Source organism: Pleurodeles waltl, chromosome 2_2, assembly GCF_031143425.1.
Source record: "Pleurodeles waltl isolate 20211129_DDA chromosome 2_2, aPleWal1.hap1.20221129, whole genome shotgun sequence".
NCBI lineage: Eukaryota > Metazoa > Chordata > Amphibia > Caudata > Salamandridae > Pleurodeles > Pleurodeles waltl.
The window spans coordinates 614763926-614782184 of record NC_090439.1 but is presented as its reverse complement, the minus strand read 5'-3'; the positions used below and the strand labels follow the sequence as shown (position 1 = coordinate 614782184).

The window sequence follows — 18259 nt, the reverse complement described above, 5'->3', positions numbered from 1 at the left end:
AATAAAATTCACAAAAATTGTCCCAAAATCCAATAAAACTTTTCACTTAGACTATACATTATTTGATTCATTTTTCCCACGTGTAGTATTGTCAGTTAGAAACCCCAACGTTCTTATTGTCCAAACTTTTTCAGTGGAAGGAGGAACACGGAAGATGTGAAATTGCCTTTTTCTTTGTTTTGGTTATAATAATGAGATAAACTATATTAAATAGCACATTTGATGGTTTTCCTTGCCATACTTCACACCCACCCTTCCATGCCTAAGTTTACTCTACTTTACTTTTATCTCATTGATTAAACTAATATCGATGGATGTGAGCCAGCGAATAGAAAGTCAGTTGTCAGATGAAGCACGTTGCAAAGAACTACATGCGCCCAGTTACATATCCAAGCGTTCTGTAGAAAAGCTGTCCCTCATAAGGAATGATTATCGCACTTGTTCTTGGTGGAATATAGTCTTGGTTGCCAATGCTTAAATCATACTCTGATGGTAACAAGAAAAATATCAATACACTGGCCAGCACTTCTTGTATTGATCTCATTGCAAGATTAATTAATTTCCCCATCTTTTTCAAATCGGGGACGCAGTTCTGTAGAATGAAGAGAGAAGGCATCTTCTCTAGATGTACAGTACACCTATATGTTATAAAAAGACAGCAAAAGGGTGTTAGAGTATTAGAAACCTAGGGGTCTAGTGTACCAGAGTTCGGGTCACAAAGCATTCAGTGGTTTTGCACAGAAACTGCTTTGGTCCTGGCCATCATTTTGTGCTACAATAGATGTTTGTAGCATTTGCATGCAAAATAACCAATAATCATTCTGGAAGATTCACAGATACTTCACAATTATTTATTATGAGGAAGGATTCCCATTTCAAATTCTACTGAACAGTCTTGAAATGTAGGGTTGCACCTTGTCCACATTGGAACGTTTGTAATTACCAAGCGTACAAAAGATTTGTGCATAGGATCTATAACTTCCACATAAAATTGTATTGTAATATTGTAGGTGGCACAGTTCAGGAATAGAGAGAGGCAAACCTTACTCACTGTTTCTGAGCAGTACTGTCTGAAAATCAAACTCCAATTCGGTATATATCATGCAAAATCAATTCACTTTCCACACTGCAGGCACATAAAACAAGCGCTGGGCTCTGCACTGAAAAAGTGCAGCCTGCCTTCATGAGGGCCCTGGTTCTTTGTTTTCCCCCTCATCTAAAAATGATATATGTGTATAGGATAATGCATGTTTGTCAGATAAGTTGCAAAAAATTAAAAAAAATTGATGGAAGTTTGTTTTGTCATCTGGTGGAACCTATCACAGACCTTAATTTAAGCACAAGAGTTAGCATTGTCAGGATGTAAAGCATTTTGAAAAGTGAAAGCGGGAGATAAGAGTGTGACTGAGGTCAGCTGGGGGATGGGAGTTCAACCACGTACATGAAGGGGCAGCACTTGGTGAGGTTTGAAAGGATATGATAGTTGGGTTGTGGTAAGCTGAGAGGAGGAGGAGGACTAATAGCCTTCAGTGAGAAGGATTGCTCATGATGTCATTAACTTAGCAGATGTACATGTAAGCAGGACGCCAGTGTGGAGCGCCAGTCATTAAATGGACAGGGCAGCTGACATTTGTCGGAAAAAAGTGGGAGTGATACTTAAAGCTGAAGTGTGGAAGAACTAGAAATGAGGAAAGACAAAGCAGTGAGAATGGAAGAACATGGCTTGTGTCAGTTGGAAGGCATTAGAGTCTCTACAAGCATGCATATCATGGAGTCTGACCAAAGTGTCACCGCAGATGTTGCTGTACTGACATTTGAACACATTGAATATTATGCAGTGTAACAGCCTCACATTTTTAGGGCATACAAATACAGCAAAGATATTGGGCATTGTTTGTTTATGACATCGATTCCTGTACCCTACAACATAAAGTGATTGGGAAACAAGTCTTAATTCCTATTTACATGATGTAGCTCCAATATCTAGATTGATAATGAAGAAGAATTATAAGAATGCGATGCTCCACGGTTTATCATGTTCTGTGTGAATGCATCATTCAGTTACTCAATGATCACTTCACTGTAGGGAAAGCAATACGTGCCAATGGGACAACCTTCCACAATACAGCTGTTCAGGATCAGTAAAAGCATATCTAAAACATTATTTTAGCCCTTCTTTTACACTGGACCACACTGTTGTTCTGACATCGCTGATGATAAGAGAGGGGTTTACCACAGCACGTCTCCTCAAGAAGATCCAAAAGTCAGTCAGGAGAGAAAATCACTTCAGCTACAGTTGTTGAGATAGTGAATGTCCCAAGCTAAGGGTCATGTAGTAGCGGCCTGGAAGGGACATGTTCAAAAGCTGTGAATGGGAAGTCTAGGCTGACACAAATTGGTTTAACATTATTACATCATCACCTAATTGACTATTGCATCTGTGTGTTTCAGTAAGAAAACAGGACGGGCTAATTTTTACTGAGTTCATTTTGGGATAGGAGGTTCCTACAGAGATATTAGGGCCCCCTCTTCTAGATGCCTTGAACTGTCTCCTAGATCTCACATGTCCATGGACTGAAGGTATACAGTTTTTTCCCCAAAAACAACACGATAAGGAAAATACCACTCTACAATTGCCACCAGTCTGGATGCGTTAGTCTCTCTCATGGTTGAGATCCAAAATGCAGGAAGTGCATATGAACAGTGTTAACAACCTTGATGTGAAAATCACAACCTTGGAGGTGCCAAGACTTCTTGTGCATAATATGCCTTTCGTAAAGGTTTGTAGTAATTTGGGCGCAAGATTGAAAAATATAGGCCTGGTTTTGGTTTTACAGTAAATAAGGGCCATTTGTCTCTAATTTGTTGATGTGTCTGGTGACTCGTAGGTAAAAACTGATGATCTATGATCACAAGGTTCTATAAAATAGGTCTTGATATGTGTTATGTGTTCTGTGTTCTTGGGGAGGCCTCAAATATAAGCATATGTGAACATTGCCTTAAAGCACGTATGGGTCATTGAGTAGAAAATTATCCCAAAGCTAGGTTCCAAAGTCCCGCTAACAACTGGGACTCTAGGTAGCTGATGTGCTTGAGAAGTGTAGATTGATATATATATATATATATATATATATATATATATATATATATATATATATATATACCAAGAGGAAAGGTTTGAATGGTTCTATGCATATCACCAATCCGGATGAAAGCATTACCCATGATGCATTGCCTTGTAAGATGGTCACATTGCGTGATTTAAGAACAATAGTGTTGCATGTCCCAAAAACATCTGAGTGGGCTGTGCTTTGATAATATTATCAATAACTTTCCTCAAGTTAAATAATGATATTGCAGAGCCAACAGATGTCTAGATAGGTGTTCCTATCATATTTTATGTCACCCAGCGCTCACTCAGTGGTGCACCCCAGGTGATGGACCTGAGTAGAATATGTTTGGCAAGTCTTGTTGTTGCTAGACAATTTCTACATCATCTGCCTCTTCTACTTGTTTTTAATCCTTCCGTTTTATAAACCATTTGGTAATCTCTGTTTTCTGTCTTTCTGTAATTGTTTATTTTGCTCCTTTACCCTCAGCATATGTAATGTCTTGCGTTTACATTTGCTATTATTGTAGACTAGTCAGAGATAATTATATACCTTGTCATCCTTACTAATTGTCTCTTTTCCTCTATCACAATGATCATTCTTATTCTTCCTGCATAGGCACCATGCTCTTCTTCTAACTCGTGCTCACATTAGGACATATTTCAAAGAGCTATTAATTCTGATTCTCCCTTATCTGGAACATCTCAACCGTGTCAGACCAGAGAAGTCAGGGATCCTTAGAAGTTAAATAAATCCAGGTGAGCAGTCAGGCCTAGAATTACGTTGGATGTCATCTACCTAGAACTCTGATACAAGACTGGTGCAGAGAGGAATCTTGGGATTTTGAATTCACTTAAAGCCGTGGTCCTTCTCATAATGCACCCCTACATCACTTAACATTTTTGTTCAAGAGCACTGGAGATCGCAGTCCACTTCCAATGTGCAGCTCAATTAAAGACAGATGGTTCGTTTTTGTATGAATTATTTTATCCTTTTTTTAGGTATCATCTGCCTGCAACTTAACAAGCATTTTAAGTCATGACCAATGCCTATTAATTGAAGTGTTCTTATTAAGTTTGCTTCGGATAGAAATGTCATTTAAAAATGAAATAGCTTGTATGTTGTACGCTCTGTCTACACACTTCGCACACTGTTTAATAATTTCACAACCACATTTATGTGGGTGTTTAGCTATTTTAGGTCACACATACATACACATGCGCGCACACACACAAGCACCGGAGACATGCAGTTGTGCGCGCACACGCACACACACACACACAGAATCTAGATGTGATGAACAAGGCCGCCCTTTGCAAGTGGAACATTTGAGGTTGTTTTCATAAGATAAGTCATGTTCCGGGCCACCTGTCAGCTCTGTCAACATGCTTTGCATCCCAGTGTGGGCAGGTATTGACAAACACCAAGTTTTACCCAGCTGGGAATCAAATCAGCCATTTGCAAAGCAATGATGTCCAGCCCTTCTCAGCTAATAATAAATGCATTATATTGTGTGCCACTCCTCGCAATTAACCGATATTTCTAATTAAATGCACTAGATTAACACAATCGTCATTCTAGTCTGGTAAAATTGCCAGTCACGCAGGTGGTTCGAATGTGTTTATAAGAAAGTCACCTGTGTTTTGAGAGTACTGCTGTTGTGATTACAGATAGGCAGGTGCAGGCTGTGACAGGCACTGCCCTCGACATGTAAATTGATTCATTCTGCCCTCTGTTTTTGTTGACAGCGCAAGTGGACTCCATTGCAGAGAGGCTCAGGTAAGACTCGACATCCTGTGAGCGCAGCTTTCTGAATCTCTCCTTGATAAATGCAAGCGCTGTAATGGCTGCGTAGACATGGACAGTGAAGAATGATTTTAACCAGCGCTTTGAATGGGCAAGTACTGTCCGGCACTAACTACCTGCACTTCTTTAATTTGAACGGGGGAGTACCTGCGCTTCTCAGGAGCAAACAGGTACTCTAAAGAGTCACCGCCTGCACTTTTATGTTTCCATATAAAGCACTGCTTTTAACTGACACAATATCGTCAGGGCTTTTTAAAACTAGTGCTTCAGTTCAAGATGAGTGGTGTACCGAACCATCTGAGAGAAACGGGAGACTTTTTTATTTATTTGTTTGCAAGCATATGCCTACTGTGTGCACAAGACAGTAGTTTTCGGATCTTGCCTTGTATTTGTGCAGCCAATGCCAAAGCTTACAGTAATGTCGGGCCCCTGTTAGCTCCGACTGCCCTAGTGTTTTACTTAAATAGCTCCTGTTGCACAACGTGCACAGTGATAGTCGTTATGACGCATGTCGCAGAAGACAAAACTGGCAGATAACTGTGCCAAATGTGGGGCTGGGGATGTCTGTTGATTTTTCCTCGACTTTTGCTGTGTTTTTGTACTGTGATTACAAAATAATTAATGGAACTTTGTTAAACTGGCTCCCAAGTTGTGGCTCTGTCAAAAGGATACAAGCGACAACACTTGTCAGGCGTATTGCCACATATTATTTACACCCCTTGCTTTCATGATGCAAACACGTTTGTTCCACAAAAATGTGTGTGCACTTGTGTGCCAGAAACAGTTTATAGTCATTTTTCCTATGAAGATGATGTCAAATGTTAACATAGGGAGTGATTTTCTTGAACACCTGCTTTACATATGCTATGTCTAGTATCTAAACCTTTTCAGTTTGAATAATGATGTGTTTTTCCAGTGCTTGTGGTGCGATGCTGCCATTTGTAAATTATTATAGTCAGTGAAAGTATCCACTATGCGAGAGTGGTGTGGAGAAGTCTGAAGTCGATGTGGTGCAGCACCATCAGTGGGCACGTTTTGTGGGGTCAGGACTGTAGTTTGTGGTGAATAGGTAGGTTTTTAGACCTCAGCAAAACTGTAGGAAGCTGTCTTCAAGCTTAAGGTTAAGGGGAGTCAGGTTTCCCCGGGAAGAGCTCTATCTGTGTAGCGCGCTCTCTCTATATCACTTAAATTGTTGGGCCAGATGGCAAGCAGATTGAGGGAAGCCCAACTTTTTTGTCTGGTCATCTGCCATGAAACACAATAGTTTGGCCTGTCAGGGAATCCACAGAGACCTTGATGTAATTGATTAGCAATCTTCAGTGTTGCAGCCAGTCCCTATTCACATGGCTGCATTGAGTGAGATGATGAATAGGGAGCAGGTAACCATGCAGCTTTTTGTCAAGCAGTAGCAACATTCACAATCTTCCCATGGGCATTAAACACTACTCCGACCACAATGATCCAGGGATGGGCTGCTTTTAGCAGATGAATTAAAAATGGTAATACCAGGAGTTTAGGGTGTGATATAGAGTTTGGCAGACAGTTTACTCCATCACAAACGTGATGGATATCCCGGACACAGTGTTACAAGTGCATTACATCCAGTGACAATTATAATATAGTGAATAGGATATCCATCACGTTTGTGATGGCTTAACCTATCTACTGAGCTCTAAATCAAGCCCTTGGTGTTCTATCGGCAGTGTGTGAGACTCCAAATATCCAGTCCTGGTTTAATGTGAAATTATATAGTACATACAGATGTGCCCGTGAACTTGATTGTACTAAAGCTTTCTGAGAGATCTTGTGTTTTGCTGTGGACGAAAAGTTGATGTTGTTCCCTTAAGTTTTTCCTCACAGGTATTATGAGTGGCCTTCTTTCCTATGTGGCTATCTGCTACCTTTTGGTTTTACATTAGATTGAAGTTAGGTTGCATTCCTTCTCGACTCCATCTACTAGCACTATTTCTAGGTCGAATGAACTGGGCTGCTCAGCCAGCCATGATCTAGATCTAAAGTATCACATGACATTTCTCTCTTTCAAGTAAGAAGTTGTATATCTTAGTAAATTTCTTGCGCAAAATATTTTTTCTCAGTTCAAGTATTAATATAACTTTTTGCTATCGAATTTGGCATGTATTTGTCTTTAGCTCATTCCTTTAGGGGATTAAACCAAGTTTACATTTAAGAACAAAGCTTTCTTAATTGAAAATGGTATCAAACCCTTCTTTAGAGCTCAAAACAAATGTATCAAAACCATGCATCCGATTCCCATTATTACCCTAGCATACCTCAGTGGGGTTCTATCATGATCAGGTGCTCTGGCACACCCGTTCATGATACTTGTATTAGCTAAAATGCATACACTTAAACACAAAGGTATCCACGATAGTGCACGAGTTGCAGACAGAAGATTTTGAAAACAAGGATAGGCAGCCACTTTTTTCTGTTTCTGAGCTTTGCTGTCTGGAGGTCGTGCATTGTCTATGCATTTTAAACAGAACAGTGTCTTGAATGCATTTTAAACAGAGCAGTGTCTTAAAAAGACACACAGAGCAAGCATGTCTTCCAAACTGTTTTAACCTGAAACAAATAAAAGCTTAACCATTTCTTTCAGGATCTGTACCTAGGTATCAAAGGTGGTAGACTCTTCTTTGCTCCAGGAGATCAAAAGCACTGCCTCAAACATCTGGGGCACAGCTCGTGATAGAAAGCTTGCAAAATGAAGTTCTTAAGGGCCTTAGACCCTAACCCAGTGGTTCCCAACTTTTTCATTCACGTGGACCCCCATTTTAACATTAATGGAACCCAGGGACCCCCACTGAATCATCATTGGAATACGGGGACCCACACCTGAGTCATTACTGGAAGCTGGGACCTAATTTGTCAATATTTGTTAATATTTTTTAATTTTCTAAGCAGTTGTGGACCCCCTGAGAAGGCTTTGCGGACCCCCAGGGGTCCCCGGACCACAGGGGTCCCCGGACCACAGGTTGGGAACCACTTCCCTAACCTTCTACTGGCACATTTTTTCGGGGCATGCTTTACACTCAGGGACCTATTTTTTTCCATAAGACATATGCAGTGGGCTATTGCACAATGTTAGTTGCCTGGTGTTACGTTTAAATCAACAGATGTGCTGTTTTAATAGTGACTCGACAATGAGATACATAGTACTGCTGTACATCTTTTTTTCATTTATGGTTCCTGTGATGTTTGTACAAAAAACATTTTTATCAGAAGTGCTTCCGAATGCATCAAAGATGAACATTAGACCACAGACAGCATAATAGTTACATGGATCATTGGTGTAGTTGATTGGTGATGAATGATGTTGAATTAATGTAATTTGCCACTGCCTCATCTATTCGATTTTGATAGAACACCCAACTTTATTTTATTTTTATCTACTGTACATGTATAAACACTATTGCTAAAGCTATGAATATATATATGTTTAACCTTACTTGGCTGACTGTCTATTCAGTTGTGTTATGCAAGTGTGAATAGACAACTGAATATCAATCAAGTAAATATTTTTCCTTTTCTCACTATGAATGTTCTGTAAAATAAGTATCTCAGAACAGTTAATATTGTTGTTATTAATAGCGGTAGTATTACTACTAATATTTTTGTTATTGTTGTAAGTGCTGTTACATTTTTAGGGTCAAGAGCAAAGCGCTCTGTCCCTGGTGTAATCTCTCTATGGGCTTTTGACCACACCCATGTCACGCCCACCAGTTGTGGTTGGGTCGTGGGCTTGCCTTTTAAAATTCACTTGATTTCATTATTGAAAGGCATGCACACATCATGTATGTTCCAGTGTTTAGCCCTTCTGAAGCGCACCGGCAAACTACTGAAAACATACAAGGCTCAATGTTCTCAGCATGGTTTCTGGACCACTTTTTCTCTTTATTTCACAGGCAGTGTAATCTCACTGGGCAGTAGTTGAGCGCTTCGCATAACATTGACCCTGTTACATGGATAATTGCACTTTTTCTGGTTACATTGATAATTGCACTTTTGTTGATACGTTTTACTGCAAGCGGAATTCTGTTTCCTTTTGTGTGTCTGCTTCGCGCTTGTGGTGGCCATCGGCTCACTTATGTGAAACTGTTTTACTTTTCAGTTTAATTGGCAAGAAAAATTTGGTTAGGAGTTTATAACGCTTATGGCTCTAACTTGAGCAAACATGAGACCCATTGCAGTGCAACTGCTTGTTCTAAATTGTAATAGACTTTTTGCTGATCTTGTTTTTTATTATATTTCCAACAGTTTAAATTTTTTCTTAGGGTTGCAGTTAGCTTTCATAAAGCTAGGGGGCCATGTGTAGTAAAGAGCTTTATACTTTAACTTTGGTCACATGCATTATGTTAAAAACCTACTGTTCAAGGATAAATAGTAGAATGTTATGTCATTTCTAATTGGGTAACTGCCGTTAGAAGGGGCAGGTGTTTCCATTGAAAATAACCGAAGGGAGTACTCGTACATCTACTGCATAAGTTGTAAAAATTTCCGAAATCCGAATTCATACATTATTTCACAGGGCATATATATATATATATATATATATATATATATATATATATATACACACACACAGTGCTATAGTAGTGATGGTGTTGAGATACTATTTACAGCCCAAAGTATGCCCAAGAGGACTGGATCGAAACTGCATTTTCAGAATAGCCTTTGAGTGATTCCTTGCATGTATTATATGTGGCTATCCCAAACATTATGGATCTGGTTCTCATGAATGTATGTTGGACACCTCTTCTGTAGCCCACGTCAGTAGTGTGTACTTTGCTTGTATGTTCCTGCCAAGTGCAGCTGCTATACCTACCTTTATGGGTGAAATATATTGCGGTTTCCATTATGCTTTTTTCAACTATGCCTTACAAATTTGGCTTTTTAGGCAAGGTCAACAGAAACAAAAAGTGATTACTTTGTCCATAGTAAAAGCCTGCTTCTGGAATAAGAAACTATGGGCCAGATGTATCAAAATATTTTGCACGCGCAAACGGCGAAATCGGCCGTTTGCGAGTGCAAAATCGTGGTCTGCAATGCATCAAAGGCATTCGCATACCACAAAATAGAAATCTAAAAATTGCGATTTTTTGCAGAATGGTATTTTGCACATGCAAAATACCATTGTCTGCAACCAGGTGGTAACCTGGTGCAAAATTTAAAAATGCAGTAAAACTGCATTTTTAAATGTAATATGCCCTTTTGGCGTGTGTGTACTTTACATGGTAAAAAAAAATTATTTGGGGTGCAGGAGAGGGGGCCTTAGGCCCCCAGCACCCTGGCCTTTTGCATTTCCCAAATTGCGATTTCTAGTTCAGAACAGAACAATTTAGGAAATGCAAAAAATTCAAAAAATTCGCAGCTATGGGCCAACAGGCCCATAGCTGCGAATGGGGCCAGTATCGCAATTTGCGATTCGGTAATTGCATTTGCGATTTTTAAGAAATCGCTATTACCGATTCGCAAATGTGATACATGGCCCTTTGCGATTCGGTAATAGCGATTTCTTAAAAATCACAATTACCGAATCGCAATGGGCCAGAATCATACATCTGGCCCTATGTCCCAAATTTATGTTAAAGTGGTGCAGTGTGGTGCTGTGCCAAAAATAGCAGTACTGCGCTGTTTCACTTTTGAAACGCAGGGGTGTGCTGTATTTAGAGGAGCTGGGCTCACCCCTGCTTCTCCCCCTGCGCTGGCACTGAATTAAGCTGCCTAGCACCATTCCAGGCATCCTTGCACCATAGTGCAAGGGTGTCTGTGTTGAGGGGATAGATTGTTTATGTAAGGGAAAGTGTACCTTCTTTCACACAAACAATCGATAATGGCGATTTGGCACTTTGATGTGTGCTGCAAAATACAGCACACATAGAAGTACCAAAGCGTACTTTTGAATTATTGTTCATGTGCAGGAAGGTTTCCCTTCTGGAATGTAAACAATCATCCATGGCATTTTGCTTCTTCTTTATGTGTTGCCGAATACAGCACACATAGAAAAAGCAAAAAACAAGGAGTTATAAAAACATTCCTCCTTGTTTTGCAATACTAACGCCCCCCCCCTGGGGTAGTCTTAGTTTTTGGCGCTGCTTCAGGTTTATGACAAATCGTAAATCTAAGGCAGCGTCAAAAGCAATGGGTGTTATGGTGGAACGCCCACCGCAACACCCATTGCAAGCCCCTCTGACACAGAAAACTGTGTCGGAGGGGCCCATATTTACAAGGAGGCGTAACACCACAAAAAAGTAGCATTACACCTCCTTGTAAATATATAGCAGTGCTTAGCGCCACCGGAGCATCACGAAAAGTGAAGCTCTGGTGGCGCTAGGGGCTCTTAAATGTGCCCCTAAATCTGTAATTCCCTATTGCTTTTCTGTAGAGAAAACACGTGGTGCCTATAAACAGTTAGTTAAGAACTATTCCGTAATCCTTGCAGGATGTCTATAATGCCAGAGTGTACCAAATCTTTAAACTAACTAGGTAAAGGCAATGACATGCACGAAAAGAATGTGTGTGTTTAACACTGTAAGAATGACGTCTGCTGCGCCTTCTGCTGCTGTGGAAAAATAACTCATGGTGCAAGTTTGAATAAAAAAGCACTACCCTGCACAGTATCAATGTTCTTTTCTTTGAAGTTAAAATATTGGTTATGTGTTTCTGGTGTTGCTTGACTGAATAGCGGTGTCTTTGCCATTCACAGTTATGCGAGCTGTGCCAGTAGGTAGGACTGCGAAGACAGGTCTTCAAACACTAACTTTTATTTACCCTTCTTTTGGTATTCTCGCAGCAAATATATACATTATGTGCTGTTTGCTATATACCTACATTGCATCACCAAAAGGTAGCTAGTATATTAATGTTGCTAAAGCTGTGATCTTTTTTGGCAAAAAACAGAAAGAAATATTTTCAGACGTTTCAATGCTATTTTTTTACTGCTAATTCCTAAGTTTGCATGACATACTATTGTCTCCTGAACAGAGTGCCAAAGTCTTTTGCAATTCCAAATGTGATGTGCTTTAATGTCCCATGCTCTCTACAAATCAGGTATATGTTATGAAGTTTTACTTTTCAGGGAAATTGCAAACTTTGGCAGCAACAGGAACTTGATAAAAACACACTACTTTATAGTTTACTTTTACATTCTTAACTCGGATTTCAAGAAACATTTAAACAAGTTACCTATTTTGTTATGCATGGGTTTATACACTAAAAACATCGAAGCCACACAAGTTCATCATTATAGCCAAGGCTCTCACAAAAAAAAATGCTTAAATCCCGAAACTGTAGACTTACAAGTATTATTTGCATACATTTGCCCATTTTCAGGGATGCAAAGAATATAAAATGTACACCATGGAAATCTAGGTAAATTCTTGAGTTAAGGCGGTCTCATGTGTACATGGAGGACACTTGGTTGGGATCCACATAGCAAACACATGAGCAAGCACAATTTATTTTTACTCTCTTTCTAGATTGGGAAACATTTTTTCATTGTAGAGAAACCCATAGTTTACACTGCAAGTAAATACGATTTTTTATTTTTTCCCTATTCATTTATCTTGGTTAACTACTTGTTTTTCCAAGGGTACATTTATGGGCGAGCGCAAAGCGCTCCGTCCCATTCTGTAATCTCTCTTTGGGCTTCAAACTGCGCCCATGTCACGTCAGTCACTTACATTGGTTCGCGGGTTTGCCTTTTAAAATCTTCTTGCTTTCATTTGTGAAAGGCATGCATACGTCACGCCTTTTCCGGTGTTTAGCCCACCTACACAGTACCGGTTAACTACTAAAAACATACAAGGCTTGATGTTTTCAGCATGGTGTCCGGACTACTTTACCTGTTTATTTTCCACACAGCGCAATTGCGCTACATTTTACATAGTGCGATCGCACAGTGTTTTTTTTTCTTTACAACGCTAATAGCTCTAACTCGTGCTAATGCGAGAACCGCTGCATTGAAAATGCTTGTTTTTAAGAATGAAAGTACTTGCAAAACCTTCCATAATACACTTACTTTATAGGTTTGTGGGAGCTCACCAACCATTTGGCTGGGTAGCCTACTAGCAATTTCCATCCTAGTCAGGGTAAGTCACAACACAACTCAAATTATCCTGTGTTCACCCTCTGGTAGCTTGGCACAGAGCAGTCACTCTTAAAGTAAGAGGTATTTGTGCAATAACTCATACAGTAACACAGTGAAAACACAACAAAATACATCACATAGGTTTAGAAAAAATAAATAATATTTATCCGAATAAAATAAGATAAAAACATAAATCCAATATGCACAAGTTGAGATATCACTTTTTAAATGTTTAAAAGAGTCTCAATCCTTAAGAATGAGTGGTTATATCCCTGCAACACAGCATAAAAAATAATGACGCACAGGGCCCGCAGAGCAGCAGATATGTTGAAAACTAAGGCACTGCATTCGTTTTTCTGGCGTGGCACAGGCGATGAGTTATTTCTTTCCATGCTGCAAGGTGATGTGTCGATTTCCAGGAGGGCAGCCTTGGTTCCTCACTGCGATGCGGGGATATTTTCACACACAGGGATGATGCGTTGAAAATCCTTGATGCACTAGTAAAAGGAGCAGGTGCTACGTTGATCCGGTAGGTGATGTGGCAAAATTTCAGCCATGAGGCAGAAGCTGTGTTGATTTCTGCAGGTGTTGCCTCGGTTTTCTGATGCACTGAGATTTATTTTTTCTGGGATGAAGTCTTTCTGGCTCTGAGACTTCAGAACAGGAGGCAAGCTCAATCCAAGCCCTTGGAGGGCACTTGTGGGGAAGGCAGAGGCCTTCCAGCAGAGTCTGAGGCCAGCAGGCAGCAGGGTAACAAGCAGGGCAGCAGTCCTCCTAAGCAAAGCAGTCCAGTTGACTGTGTGCTTGACTTTGTTTTTGCTATTTTTTTGCTGGTTTTGGCACTCTGGGCACCTTACCACTGCTGACCAGTGGCAAAGTGCAAGTGTTTTCTTTGAAAACTGCATGTGTAATCTGCTTTCCCTTGGTTGGAATATTTGATTTACTAGTAAGTATCTAGTAAAGTGCACCAGAGGCCTGTAAATTCAATGCTACCAGTGAGCCTGTGGCACTGATTGTGCCACCCATCTGAGTAGCCCTGTAACCATTACTCAGACCTGCCACTGCAGTGTCTGTGTGTGCAGTTTTAAATTGCCAATTCGACCTGCCAAGTGTACCCAAGTGTCAGGCCCACAGCTTCCCTTTTTGTACATGTAATTCGCCCGTAAGGTAGGCCCTAGGTAGCCCCATGGGCAGGGTGCAGTGTATGTTAAAGGTAGGACATGTACTGATGTGTTTTACATGTCCTGATAGTGAAATACTGAAAAATGTGGTTGCAAGGCCTATCCCTCTCAAATGGTTAATACGGAGATTGCCTTTAAGTATCTTTTAATTGCAGTTTCCCATTTGGAGCTGGTAGAGATGTGGAGGTTGGGGTCTCTGAACTCACAATTTAAAAATACATCTTTTGGTAATGTTAGTTTTTAGATTGTTTGAGCATTTTCTTGCTTAACCATTCTGTGCCTCTGCCTGCTTGTGTATTCCACATCTGGGCCAGATGGTTGGGCTGTTGTGAATTCTTACTAGACCGTGACACAAAGGAAATGGGGTGTAACTTGCATATCCTGATGAATCTCCTGGGTTAGAGCGAGGAGAGAGGAGCTTACATACATGAAAGGGCTGTGCCTGTCCTCAAACAATGCAGTCTCCAATCCCCTGGTGTACGTTTGGGGCCAGGGCAGGGCAAAGCAGGATCTTGTGAACAACAGATACTTTCCTTTGATGTTTCCCAACTTCAAAGGCAGAAATGAGTAGAAGTAGTGGACCCAAAACCCTAGATTTTAGATTACTTCTGGATCAAGAGGAACCTCTGCCAAGAAGAAGAGCCGAAGAGCTGGAGGAGGAGCACTGCCCCTTTGCCTGTGAGTCTGCTTTTCAGGGTTAGCCTGCAGTTGGTACTTCTGCCTGAGAGAGGACAAAGACTGGACCTTTCTGTGTTTTCCTGCTTGTGAAGTGTCTGCAAGGACTTGGACTTGGACTGAGCTTACCCCCTGTTATGACGTCTCAGGGGCATCAAAGACTTCAAGAACCTGGACTCTCTTGCTGAGATTCCTACAGTGCCTGATCCAGTCCCTGGGCCCTTGAAAGGAGATGTTGGTAGAACCAAGAATGAAGACTATACACAGGAGCCATGTGAGAGAAAAATCGATGCAGCACATGCTTTGCAGCTGAAAAATCGATGCACCACCTGCATCGTGGCTGGGAAATCAACACAAAACCTGTGTCTGGCTGCCAAAATCAGCACTTCACCCAAGCAGCTTAGCTCTTGACCACCATGCACTGGATTTCGCATGCATCGTTGCTGGGCATCAGAATCATTGTGATCCTGTGCAGATCTGAGGTTGTCTGTCCAGAAATCGACGCATCACTCTCCTGCCAGAGAGAAAAACAACGCATCGCCTACCCAATCAGGGAGGAAATGACGCACAGCCTCACTTGCAAGTAAGGAATTGACGCATCGCAGGCTTTTCCAATGCACGCTCACCGTGCATATTTATTTTTGACACAATCCAGGTACTATATGTAAAAGCTTGAGTACAAGAAAAGAGAATGAGCTACAACTAATGTTCACTATTATCTACAATGTAAAACAACCAAACAATCAAGATAACTGAAATACAAAAAATGATGTTTATTACATATGTATGTACAACAACAAGAAAACACAATAATCAAAGTTAAATATATAAATATTTACATATTCACAAGGAAAGACACACACACTTATATATAGTGAATAGACAGAGACAAAGGGGGTCATTCTGACCCTGGCGGTAAATACCGCCAGGGCCGGGGTCGGCGGTAGCACCGCCAACAGGCTGGCGGTGCTCCGCCGGGCATTCTGACCGCGGTGGTACAGCCGCGGCCACAAGCGGAAAGCCGGCGGTGTACCGCCGACTTTCCGCTGCCAATGGGAATCCGCCATGGGGATTCTGACAGCCCATACCGCCATCCTGTTCCTGGCGGTTCACCCGCCAGGAACAGGATGGCGGTATGGGGTGTCGTGGGGCCCCTGGGGGCCCCTGCAGTGTCCATGCCAGTGGCATGGGCACTGCAGGGGCTCCCGTAAGAGGGCCCCTCAAAGAATTTCAGTGTCTGCTTTGCAGACACTGAAATTCGCGACGGGTGCTACTGCACCCGTCGTACCTTCCCACTCCGCCGGCTCCATTCTGAGCCGGCTTCCTCGTGGGAAGGGTGTTTCCCGCTGGGCTGGCGGGCGGCCTTTTGGCGGTCGCCCGTCAGCCCAGTGGGAAACCCAGAATGACCGCCGCGGTCTTTTGACCGCGGTACGGTCTTCTGGCGGTTCCCGCTTGGCGGACGGCTCCCGCCGCCCGCCAAGCTTAGAATCAGGGCCAAAGTGTTATACAAGACAAAACACAAAAGATAATGGAAACATAACATTGAAAAAAGAACAAAAAATCCAAATTGTCCAAAATACAATAAAATACAAATTAAATATATGCTTTCTCTACGGCACTGCTTTAAAGCCTTAATACTATTCACAGTTGTGACATGTTGTAACTTAGAACCAGATCGCGTCTCCACCTAATTCATAAAGAAAAATTACTTGGACCCTAAAGTTCATAATCCATTGTAACAACTGTAGGAAGTAAGCCTAAGCGCGTTTCGGCGGTAAACCTCCGATTTGTAAAGCCGCCTTCATCAGGTCAGTTCCTTTTTAATGTTAGATGACTAATGTCGCAGATCTTTTAGATTCTCGTCTTTCCCATCCAAATCAGATCTGATAAACATAAAAAATAACAATAAGAAATACCATACTAATACGTTTAATCCAATTCCTTGAGATTCAGCTATCCACATGCATGATACCACAAACCAATTATCATCAAAAAAGATCCAAAGTGCACAAACGAAGAGATCAAGTGAAAAGATAAATGAAAAGTGATTAAAAAACAAATAAAAACCGAAAAAGTTCAACACCAAAAGGTAGTGCAAGAAAATTAAATTAAAATTAAAACACCCAATACATGCAGAGAACACCATCAGATATATGTGATTTCCCAGACTAATCTGCACAATAGATGTAGTAATAACATTAAATACCGGATGACAATGTTGGTGCGTTCCCTCATAAAGAGAACACAGAAAGACTGATTCTCTAGCTTCAGCTTTTGATCACACGGGGCTCCTTATACAGGCATACAGCCAGATTCACAGATCCATCTCTATTTCAAAACAGAAAACCTTAAGTCAATAAAAGAAATCCATAAGTCTAAAAGACCGACCTTTTCCCTATAGGAACAATAACTTATTCCTTAACATACCAAACATAGTCCTCAAAATAACCGGCAACACATCCGTTGTTTTCTATGGAGTAACACTCTTTTTAATTTAAAAATGTATCACTTTGCTTGTGTATGTCGGATCTTTGTTGTTTTGGTCTTGTTTGATTTAGATAAATATTGGCTATTTTCCTAAACCAGTATTGTGTCACTTTTTTGATGTTTACACTGTATTACTGTATGTGTTGGGACAAATTCTTAACACTTTGCCTCTGAGATAAGCCTGACTGCTTGTGCTAAGCTACCAAGGGGGTGAGCAGGGGTTATCCTAACAGTGTATCTCCCCTACCCTGACTAGAGTGAGGGACCCTGCTTGGACAGATTGCAAACTGACTGCCAACCAGAGACACCATTTCTAATAAGTAGTGTTTAATTTACAGGCCCTGGGTACATGTAGTGCACTTTACTAGTGTCTTACAGGTAATTTAAATATGCCAGTTGGGTAGGATCCAATGTTACCATGTTTAAGGGAGATAGCACATGCACTTTAGCATGCGTCATCAGCGGTAAAGTGCCTAGAGTCCTAAAACTACCAAACACAGTGTCAGAGAAATGGAGGGAGGCAGACACAAAGTTGGGGGATGACCACCCTAAGGCTGTCAGTTCTAACAGTGCTACACACAGAAATTCAAAAGTTGTTTAATTTTCAGTTTGCGAATGCAAGCTTGTCATGGAGCTAAGAGAAGCTGGTATTCTCCAACTTTACGTTGGCTTTGCAAACCCACTTTGAACTGAACATCTTTAGAGCAGGATTGATGGGCCAATTGACAGGGTTTATAAATGCCAATGAGGACTCTTCACCATTACATATTGTATGGGACAAAATGAAGGCTTTTGTAAGAGGGGGCCAACATGCACTTGGGTCTGGAGGCAAATAAGAATGAAAGAGACAGGGTTTCTAAGCTGCATGCTCAGCTAACAGAGCTGGAGACAAA

The 18259-nt window shown here is 41.1% G+C and overlaps 1 protein-coding gene across 2 annotated transcripts in view; it reads left to right on the top strand.

Annotated features, from left to right (window-relative positions):
- The window catches only part of ST18 (ST18 C2H2C-type zinc finger transcription factor), a 406078-nt gene that overhangs the window by 191639 nt on the left and 196180 nt on the right, over positions 1-18259 (top strand). For both annotated transcript variants that reach the window (XM_069220156.1, XM_069220155.1), the window contains exon 4: positions 4859-4889. In XM_069220156.1, coding sequence (XP_069076257.1) covers positions 4859-4889 — 31 coding nt within the window. The remainder of the gene's footprint in view (positions 1-4858; positions 4890-18259) is intronic.